The following is a 10,000-nucleotide window of genomic DNA, read 5'->3' on the forward strand; positions in this document are numbered from 1 at the left end:
TCTCTTTCTTCTCTCTCTCTCTCTCTTTCTTTCTTCTCTCTCTCTCTCTCTCTCTCTCTCTCTTTCTTCTCTCTCTCTCTTCTCTCTTTCTTCTCTCTTTCTTCTCTCTTTCTTCTCTCTCTTCTCTCTCTTCTCTTTCTCTCTTTCTCTTTCTCTTTCTCTTTCTCTCTTTCTCTTTCTCTCTTTCTCTTTCTCTCCCTCTCTCTCTCTCTCTCTCTCTCTCTCTCTCTCTCACTCTCTCTCTCTCTCTCTCTCTCTCTCTCTCTCTCTCTCTCTTTCACCATCTTTAGTTCAGACCCCTTCACTATTTCCCATTTATCCAGCTCGATCTCCACACCCCCCCCCTTCCCCTCCCCGCCACACCTCCTTCCCTCCCTCTAATCCCTCCCTCTAATCCTTCCCCTCATATTTCATATTTTTCTATCTCCTTCCCCTCTTTCCTCCTTTCCTCAACGGTCCCCCGGGCTGGCTGTTCTCAGAGTCCTTCGTCCCAGATCCTTAGCGACAGAGCTAGCGTCTTGCGTCCTTTTATGTGTTTTTGCTTTTAGTTGGAGTTTTTTTTTTTTTTTTTTATGCGGTGAAGTATCGTTGTCTAAATTTTTTTTTTTTTTTTTTCGTTTTCTCTCTTTTTCTTTCTCTCTGCGGAAGAGAATCGAAAGTTTTTTGTTTGTTTTTTCTGGTGTTTATCAAGTTGAAGTTCGGTACGTATCTGCTGAAGATTTATGCCCCTCCTCCTCCTCCTCCATCTCCTCCTCCTCCCCTCCTCCTCCTCCATCTCCTCCTCCTCCTCCCCCTCTTCTTCCTCCTCCTCCCCCTCCCCCCTCACCCCCCGTCCCAGGGCTTCGCAAGGCACGCCAAAGATCGAGTCCGCGAGAACCCCCTCCCCCCCTTCCCTCTTCCTCCCCCCTACCCCCCTCCCCCCCCCCCAGGCGTGTAGGGTTCCACAGCTTCCCTTCATCGAGTAATTGGCGGTCCCGGCGCGCGCGCGGTTCGCCTCGTCCCGCGGCGGAAGGTTCCCGATCAGCGTGTTGGGGCCCTTGAATGGAGGCGCCGATACGATCTCATTCATCCGCAAATTATATAGTCTTATCCGACGTCGCAAAAAGCCGAAGCCGAAGCCGAAGCCGAAGGAGCCGATCCCGCGACTCGCCCGGGTGCCAGATGTACCTCTCTCTCTCTCTCTCTCTCTCGCTCTCTCTCTCTCTCTCTCTCTCTCTCTCTTTCTCTTTCTCTTTCTCTTTCTCTTTCTCTTTCTCTCTCTCTCTCTCTCTCTCTCTCTCTCTCTCTCTCTCTCTCTCTCTCTCCCTCTCCCTCTCCCTCTCCCTCTCCCTCTCCCTCTCCCTCTCCCTCTCCCTCTCCCTCTCCCTCTCCCTCTCCCTCTCAGCCGCCCTCTTATCTCCGACGTCGCCCGCGCGTGTGCTTGCTTGCTCGGCCGCCCGCCCCGTCCCCCGCGCGCGCCCGCAGCCGTACCTAGCGACAGCGGGGGCGGGACTGCTGGTTGGGGCGTCGGGCGCTGGCGATGGTGCTGATGGTGAGGGAGGGGGGGGAGGATGGTGACGGGGGGATGTTGATGGTGACGGCGGAGGTAATGGCGCCTCGGTTTTGTGGCGGCTGACACATGGTGCGTGTGTGGTGCCGTATTAGGGCGCGGTGGATGAGGATTTGCATCACAAATGTGGGGACTCATTAGACAGCCTCCACACGGAGCCTCGTGGACTTGAAGTGTCTCGTGGCACCAGCAGAAGGCTGCGCATGACCTCCCATGTGAAGCTCTCGCTCTCTTCGTTTCTTTTTTCTCTTTTTTTATCGGAATTATTACTCTTGAACTACCACATTTAACGTAAGTGTCTTGTTGTTTGTCTCAGTATTTTGTCTCTTCTGTTCACATGGATCTTCGCTCTCTGCAGGTACTTCTTCTACGTGCTGTTGGCGCTGACGGTGCTGGGCGTGATCGATGGGCTGCTGTTCCTGCCGGTGCTACTGTCCCTGGTGGGCCCTCCTGCCGAAGTGGTGCCGCGGAACCACCCGGAGCGCCTGCCCACGCCGTCGCCGCCCCCGTCCCCGCAGCCGGCCCACTCCCACTCCCACAGCGGCTCCTCCAGACGCAGCGGGCGAAGCGGCGGCGGCGGAGGAAGCCGCAGCTCGCGAAGGTCGGGCGGCGGCGGCGGCGGCGGCTCGCTGTACCCGCGGCTGCACGGCGGCTCCAACCTCTCGCTCACCACCATCACGGAGGAGCCTTCGTCAGCCAGGTCCTCGCAGTCGCTCCGCTCCTCGCACGAAATCGTTGTGAAGCCGCAGGTGGTTGTCGAGACGACCACGACGCCCGCGCACGCAGGTGGCTCCGGCGAGGCGCACCACGACCACCACGTCACCACCAAAGTCACCGCCACAGCCAAGGTCAAGGTGGAGCTCCACACGCCACTGCCGGGTAAGTAGAACGAAAAACGGGTTGAGTGTAGTACTTCGTTTGTCGTGTTAAAAACGGCTGATATCTTACACTCCGATTTGATAGTCCCCTTTTGTCCTCCGTCAGGTTCGGTGGAACCCACCTACCGCAGCAGCAGCAGTAGCACCAGACGCAGTAGTCGACGGAGCAGCAGCAGCAGCAGCCATGGCTCGGGTTCGCTCAACGGCAGTCACTCCTCCTCCTCTTCCTCCGGCAGTGGCACGGGGGCCTCCTCCTCCAGGGGGTCATCGGACATGGAGGACGAATCGTCGCCCAAGTGAGGTGAGTCGCACTTGAAGTAAAGTAGGATAACATAGTAAGGGAAAGGCTGCGCTATGGTAGGATTGGATAGGGACGAAGGACGAAGTATGGATGCAGATGTGCTTTAAAAATTCACGCAAACGTCTCATTTCACGAAACGTTTCATTTGATAAACGCAATGAATTGGGGAATCTGAGGGAAGGGTCTGCGTCACAACAGAAAACGGCGATTCTCTCGATTTTTTTTTTATTTGCTGTCTTATTTTTAGGGTGGGTCAGTGGGTCATTGACAGTGCTTTGTGATTGGTTACCTGTCACTGATTTAACAAGCTGATTATATACCTTTAGGAGTCGGCTAGTCAGACCAGACCCTGCGTTTAACACCTTTTTGCGCGTGCCCTTAGATCCTCATAAATATCTCGCTCTCTTTGCTTATCATCATTTGCCGAAATTACTTCACTCATTAAGGACAGCCTCCTTAACACGGCGCCCGAGGAAACACGCAGCCAATTTTTCCCCCCGTCTGTACATGGGTAGAGCTCTCGGCTATCTCGCTATCTGGCCATCTCGCTATCTATCTTTCCCATGTAAGACGAGCCTCGGCGCCTTGCAATCCGAAGTAATATTGCAGATAACGAGGCCTTTGTCTCTGTTCAGCTCGGTTTTCGATGTTTACATTAGCGCCGCTATGGCACTCCCACTCCGGGGCGCCGCCTGGAGGAGGAGGGGGGGGGGGTGGAGGCGGAGGGCAGGGGGAAGAGGGGGAGGGGGGATTGGTAGATCAAGGAGAGGGAGGAGAGGAGGAGGGGGAGGGGGATAGGTAGATCAAGGAGAGGGGAGAGGAGGAGGCGGAGGGGGGGTAGGTAGATCAAGGAGAGGGGGAAGAGGAGGAGGGGGAAGGTGAGGGGGAGGATAGACTGAAGAGAAGGGAAGATGGGGAGGGGGAGGAGGAGAGGGAGGAAGAATGGAGGAGGGGGACGGGGAGAGGGAGGATAGACTACAGAGAAGGGAGGAGGAGGAGGAGGGGAAGGGATAGACTGAAGGGAAGGGGAGGAGGGATAGGATAGACTCAAGGGAAGGGGTAGATGGGGAAAGGGAGGAAGTAGACCTAGGGAGAAGGTAAGGAAGGGAGGATTTAGACCGAGGAAAACGGGAAAGGAAGGGAAGGGCCGCAAAGACGCCAAAATACTCGTTTTTTTCCCCACTGCCTCGGATGGAGAACGAGTGCCGAGTGTTGTTTGTATGCGCGGGTGTGCCTCGGTATTTGGGGCCGAGTGATTGACAGTTCGGTGCTTGGCGGGGCCTGCTGGGCTCGGGAACTGCAGTGTCGCAACCAACCTGCCCCGTGCGTGCCCCGTCCCGTCGCTTTTCCATTATTCATGCTCAATTTGTGTTCCTTTTGGATGGATCTGCAGGTAAGGCTGCCTCGCTGCGTGTGTTTGTTTGTGTGTTTGTGTCTGTTTGTCTGTCTGTCGTTCTATCTGTCTGTGTTTTGTCTGTCTGTCGTTCTGTCTGTCTGTGTCTGTGTGTGTTGTGTGTTTTGTCTGTCTGTCTGTCGTTCTGTCTGTCTGTCTGTCTGTCTGTGTCTGTGTGTGTGTTTTGTCTGTCTGTCTGTGTCTGTGTGTGTTTTGTCTGTCTGTCTGTCTGTGTCTGTGTGTGTTTTGTCTGTCTGTCTGTGTCTGTGTGTGTGTTTTGCCTGTCTGTCTGTGTCTGTGTGTGTGTTTTGTCTGTCTGTCTGTCTGCGTGCACGGGCATGTTTGCATCTGTGTTAGAAGAATATCCAGACGTTGTGCTAGCGATTGACGACGACGACGAGACCCAGCACGCCCCCCCCCCCCCTCGGCACTCACTCTCGCATTACCATCGCCGTTTCCCGAAGCCCCATCGGTCTGAGGAGACCACCAGACCCCTTAAGAGTTGGTCTGACCGCCGCTCTTACCCCCTCCACCCCCTCCCTCCCTGCCTCTCGCGCACCGGTCTCGTTACGACGGTTTTAATTAACAAGTTATGCCTTCTAGTAATTTCTAGTAGCAGGTGCCCTACTTGGCGGACCACAGACCGGGTTAATGAGGTCAATTGAATCGGTATTCATTAGGCTCTTGATTATAATGAAGAGAGTCAGATTAATCAAGGCTAATGATGTTGGAAAAAGTCGCATGGAGTGCATGGTTTGGGTATACCGACAAAGCCACTCGTGTGGTGACAGTGGCGAGTGGGGGCGGGGTTTAGTGATGAGGGAGGTGGTGGGGGAGGGGGGGTGTGGTCATGAATTTGGAGGCGGGGAGAGAGGGAGGGAGGGAAGGGGGGAAGGGAGGCAGGCGGTGTTGGTGATTGTAGCCGGATTGTGAAAGTTGTAGGCTCTCGTTAGTGTCTCCGGAGTGTTTGCCACCTCACCTTGCCGTCACCCTCACCTCGTTACCCTTACCTCTTCACCTTTGTCTCGTCCCCCTCACTCCTCACTCCTAACCTCGCCCTCCATGCCTCGTCCCCCGCACCCCTCGCTCTATCTCGTCACCCTTACCCCTCACTCTGACTGGTCCCCCTCACCCCTCACTCTGTCTCGTCACCCTCACCCCTCACTCTGTCTCGTCACCCTCACCCCTCACTGTAACTGGTCCCCCTCACCCCTCACTCTGTCTCGTCACCCTCACCCCTCACTCTGTCTCGTCACCCTCACCCCTCACTCTAGCTCGTCACCCTCACCCTCACTCTAGCTCGTCACCCTTACCCCTCACTGTAACTGGTCCCCCTCACCCCTCACTCTATCTCGTCCCCCTCACCCCTCACTCTATCTCGTCACCCTCACCCCTCACTCTAACTGGTCACCCTCACCCCTCACTCTATCTCGTCACCCTCACCCCTCACTCTATCCCGTCACCCTCACTCTATCTCGTCGTCTCGTCATCCGCGGTATGGCAACCCACGCATGGCAATTGGACTCACACGTACCTGCACTAAGTCCTTTAAACCTGCCCCCTTCCCACCCTCGTCACCACGCCCATTGCGGACCTACTCGGGTCTTTCGCAGGTGTCAGTCCAGGTAGAGGGAGGGAGGGAGGGAGGGAGGGAGGGAGGGAGGGAGGGAGGGAGAGAGGGAGAGAGAGAGAGAGAGAGAGAGAGAGAGAGAGAGAGAGAGAGAGAGAGAGAGAGAGAGAGGGAGAGAGAGAGAGAGAGAGAGAGAGAGAGAGAGAGAGAGAGAGAGAGAGAGAGAGAGAGAGAGAGAGAGAGAGAGAGAGAGAGAGAGAGAGAGAAAGTGAGTCCGAGGAAGAGTGTCCGAGAGAGAGTAAGAGACAGACAGAGAGAGAAAGAGAAAGAGAGTCCGAGAGAGAGAGAGAGAGTGAGTGAGACCGAGGAAGAGTGTCCGAGAGAGAGAAAGAGACAGAGAGAGAGAGTCCGAGGAAGAGTGTCAGAGAGAGAGAGAGTCCGAGGAAGAGTGTCCGAGAGAGAGTCCGAGGAAGAGTGTCAGAGAGAGAGAGAGAGAGAGAGTCCGAGGAAGAGTGTCAGAGAGAGAGAGAGAGAGAGAGAAAGAGAAAGAGAGAGAGAGAGTCCGAGGAAGAGTGTCCGAGAGAGAGAAAGAGACAGACAGAGAGAAAGAGAGAGAGAGAGTCCGAGGAAGAGTGTCAGAGAGAGAGAGAGAGTCCGAGGAAGAGTGTCAGAGAGAGAGAGAGTCCGAGGAAGAGTGTCCGAGAGAGAGAAAGAGACAGACAAAGAGAAAGAGAGAGAGAGAGTCCGAGGAAGAGTGTCAGAGAGAGAGAAAGAGACAGACAGAGAGAGTCCGAGGAAGAGTGTCAGCGCGTTTGGCCCCGGATCCGTAGCGGCCGTCGGGCAGGGGGGGAGCCGAGGGGGTGAGGGGGGGGAGGAGGCAACGAACGGGGCCGCAGCGTCGCTAATTCCGCCTCTGAGCGCCATTCTCGCGCGGCGATTGTGTGAAGAATTCAATCACGGGCCGGACTTTGATCTCGCCGCCGCCCCTCGGACCTCCGCGACCGCCCCGCGACCCGGCCATTAAGACGCCCGTGCGAAATTGGGTAATTCCGAGGGGGACCCGAAGCGCGGGTATGTCCGCCGGTCGCAGTTCCGAGGGGGAGGAGTCGGGGGGAGTGGGAGGGGGGTGGGTGGGGGAAGACCTCCTGCAGGAGACGTCGGCGAGGGCGGCCCAGGCGTCGGCCGATCGGGGAAGGGTGGACTGCCCTCTGCACTCCCCTGGGGCGGTGGGCTGCCCTCTGCACTCTCCTGGGGCGGTGGGCTGCCCTCTGCACTCTCCTGGGGCGGTGGGCTGCCCTCTGCACTCTCCTGGGGCGGTGGGCTGCCCTCTGCACTCTCCTGGGGCGGTGGGCTGCCCTCTGCACTCTCCTGAGGCGGGGCGAAGGCGAAGGGGTATTAGGCTGGAATATCCGATAATCGTGAGAGTCGAAAAGGCGTTCCGGGCGGCCACGAGACGGAGGCGTGCGTTGCGCGCAGTCGCCGTGCGTTGAATCATATCCGTAAAACAGTATTTTTTCTTCTTCGCGAAATAATTGCCAGCCTGCAAGAATCCTGCATTAAGAACCAGTTACACACACACACACGTACTTACACACACGCACTTACACACACACACGCACTTACACACACACGCATTTACACACACACACACGCACTTACACACACACGCACTTACACACACACGCATTTACACACACACGCATTTACACACACACACGCACTTACACACACACACACACGCACTTACACACACACGCACGCACGCACACGCTGGCGTATAACTAACACAAACACAATGACCAGCTGGCCGTATCTCCGCAGCATCTCGCACACCGGGCACCATATCCTCGCCGCATGATATTAAGATAAGTTCCTGCTGGAATGTACCCGTCTCCCCCTCCCCCCCCCTTCCCCCCTTCCCCCTTCCCCCACGGTATAGGCGCGCAGGTTGTGTGTGGGCTCGAGGGGGTGGGCGGTGGGCGGGGTGGTCGGTGTAGCGGGGTCGGGTGTATTTACCTGGTCTGACGTTGATGTCTCAATCCACGGCGAGGTGTGTGGCGCGCCGGGGCAAGAAGGGCGTATGCCAGCGCGTCTCCTTCCCCCCCACCCCCCTACCCCCTTCTCCCCTCTCCCCTTCTCCCCGCGCCCTCTACCCCCGCCCCCTGCGCACACACCTCCACCGCCCGCCTTCGCCTTTAACGACCACCGTCGCGTGACCCTGCTGGCTGTGCCACCAGTGCCGGAGAGGAGGAAGGGGTGGGGGTGGGGGGGGGGTTGCAGGGGCCAAGGGGCAGGGAGGGGCGGGGGGGGGGGCTTGCAGGGGCGCACAGGTATCGCGAGCTAAGGTAGCGGAGCCTCGTGGCGGTGGTCCGAGGAGGTAGATAACCCGGGCCGGCCGTAATCTGCGGAATGTCCCCTCTCGCGGTTTTGGGTTATCTAAATGGGCGACGCGCTGAGGCCGGGTCACAGGGGCGGAACCCTCCTCCCCGCTCCCTCCCGGGTTTTGCCTTATTAAGCTCCGTAAGGGCGATTGTCGCGCGTCCAGGGCTGGCTTTATTTGTAATGGCCGGGGCTGCGGTCCCGGGCGTAACCCTCGCGCCCTCGTTGCTTGCACATTCGCTCCTACGGCCTCCAGGAACGGACGGGGCGAGTGGGATGGAGAGTCGGTTTCGTATTATGAGCTGTTTCGTAGTATTGCCGACACGACGCGAGCTCTCGGGGGGGCTGCTTTACCTCTCTCTCTCTCTCTCTCTCTCTCTCTCTCTCTCTCTCTCTCTCTCTCTCTCTCTCTCTCTCTCTCTCTCTCTCTCTCTCTCTCTCTCTCTCTCTCTCTCTCTCTCTTTTTTTTCCCTCTCTCTCTCTCTCTCTTTTTTCCTCTCTCTCTCTCTCTCTCTCTCTCTCTCTCTCTCTCTCTCTCTCTCTCTCTCTCTCTCTCTCTCTCTCTCTCTCTCTCTCTCTCTCTCTCTCCTTCTCTTTCATTTCTCGTCTTCCCGGAGAAATTGGCGCAAGCCGAGAAAAATTAATCTCCATAACTTTAACTACGCAGGGTTTAAGAGGTAGTTAGGCGGGTTAGAGTGCAGACGTCGCCAGCAATCCGAACTCTGGAGCTGTCAAATTAGAAAGTTACTTTGCATAGAAATGGTAACTGCGACGGCCCTGCATTTTACACTTGAAGGGACACGCAACGCTTTATTACTATATCATCAGTGATTTTACATCGTAATTCTTTTCATAAGGCCTATTTATCTATTAGTTGCTGCAAGGAAATTGCGCATTTCATTGCAAAATCCCCCAAACCCTAAAATAGATAACAGTATTTCTGCATATGTACAGTTTTCCCGTCTTTTATTTGTCTGTTTTGTTAATTTTTCTTCTTTTCCCTTCCAGGTTCGCCTCTGCCTCTTCCGAAATGGTGCTAGCGGGGCCTCCTCCGTCGGGAAGCCGAAGCCAAAATCAAATAAGCCGAACCGAACTCAGTTACTCCACTCGTCAAAGAATCTTTTGTCCTTCGCCAGCGCCTTCTTGTGAGACGTGATCTTCGAAAGAAAAAGCTCCAGTGACCGAAGAGTATACGACGTACAGACACACACCGGATCCAGAGTTGAACCTCCCCCCTCCCCCTCCCCCCCTTCCCCCGTCTTCCCTCCGCCCCCCCCCCCCCCCCCCCGTCCGTTCCGTCCCAAGGTTCAAGGAAGAAAATGAAGAAAAAAACCCTACGAGTTGTACAGACCTACAACAAAAGCTCCACCTACAGTTGCCAGTACACCTTCACCTCAGGGCGTCCACAGATTCCTCACAGGAGATTTCAAGACGTCTAACCCACCCACCCACCCCCCGCCCCCACCCCCTCCTATTCCCTCCCATCCTCCTGCAAGAAAGCTGCAATTGAGAAACTTTATCTGAGACAAACATTGGTGCCTTCCGGGATGTCTTAGAACCCCCCACCCCCACCCCGACCCCCTCCCACTCTCTCAAACCTTTATCTACCTCTTTGTCCCTCCAATTATTATTATTTTTTTCCTCTTGGAGTTACAAATGCTTCCTGGAAAAAAAAAAATGAAAAAAAAAACGCGAATTACATTATATTTCATTTAGAGGATCCTCCTGTCATTCTCAGAGTGTAAACAAGGAAAGGAAACAGACAAAAATATGTCGGTTACGCCATTTTTAGATAGTGAAAATATATAGAATAGTCCAAGCTAGATGCTTACGTAAATCACGTTCTTAGCGTGAGGTAAAATTGTAAGACGAATTCCCCTGTATAACGGAAATCCCCCTTTTATATTTCTTTCTTCCTAATGGTAGTGCA

General features: G+C 55.5%; 2 protein-coding genes across 2 annotated transcripts in view; one reads left to right on the forward strand and one right to left on the reverse strand.

Annotated features, from left to right (window-relative positions):
- The window catches only part of ptc (protein patched), a 138,932-nt gene that overhangs the window by 126,872 nt on the left and 2,060 nt on the right, over positions 1-10,000 (forward strand). Inside the window, exons 16-19 of the mRNA XM_070137119.1 lie at positions 1,645-1,764; positions 1,846-2,428; positions 2,534-2,728; positions 9,079-10,000. The exon at positions 9,079-10,000 is cut by the window's right edge and continues 2,060 nt beyond it. Of these exons, the coding sequence (XP_069993220.1) occupies positions 1,645-1,764; positions 1,846-2,428; positions 2,534-2,727 (897 nt within the window). The 3' untranslated portion in view covers position 2,728; positions 9,079-10,000. The remainder of the gene's footprint in view (positions 1-1,644; positions 1,765-1,845; positions 2,429-2,533; positions 2,729-9,078) is intronic.
- LOC138865795 (uncharacterized) lies at positions 6,712-7,534 on the reverse strand. The gene is made up of 2 exons (XM_070137121.1): positions 7,478-7,534; positions 6,712-7,059 (listed from the first exon to the last, which is right to left on the reverse strand). The coding sequence occupies exons 1-2, from the start codon at positions 7,532-7,534 to the stop codon at positions 6,712-6,714; spliced, it is 405 nt and encodes a 134-aa protein (XP_069993222.1).

This window comes from Penaeus vannamei, chromosome 22 (assembly GCF_042767895.1).
Source record: "Penaeus vannamei isolate JL-2024 chromosome 22, ASM4276789v1, whole genome shotgun sequence".
Taxonomy (NCBI): Eukaryota; Metazoa; Arthropoda; class Malacostraca; order Decapoda; family Penaeidae; genus Penaeus; species Penaeus vannamei.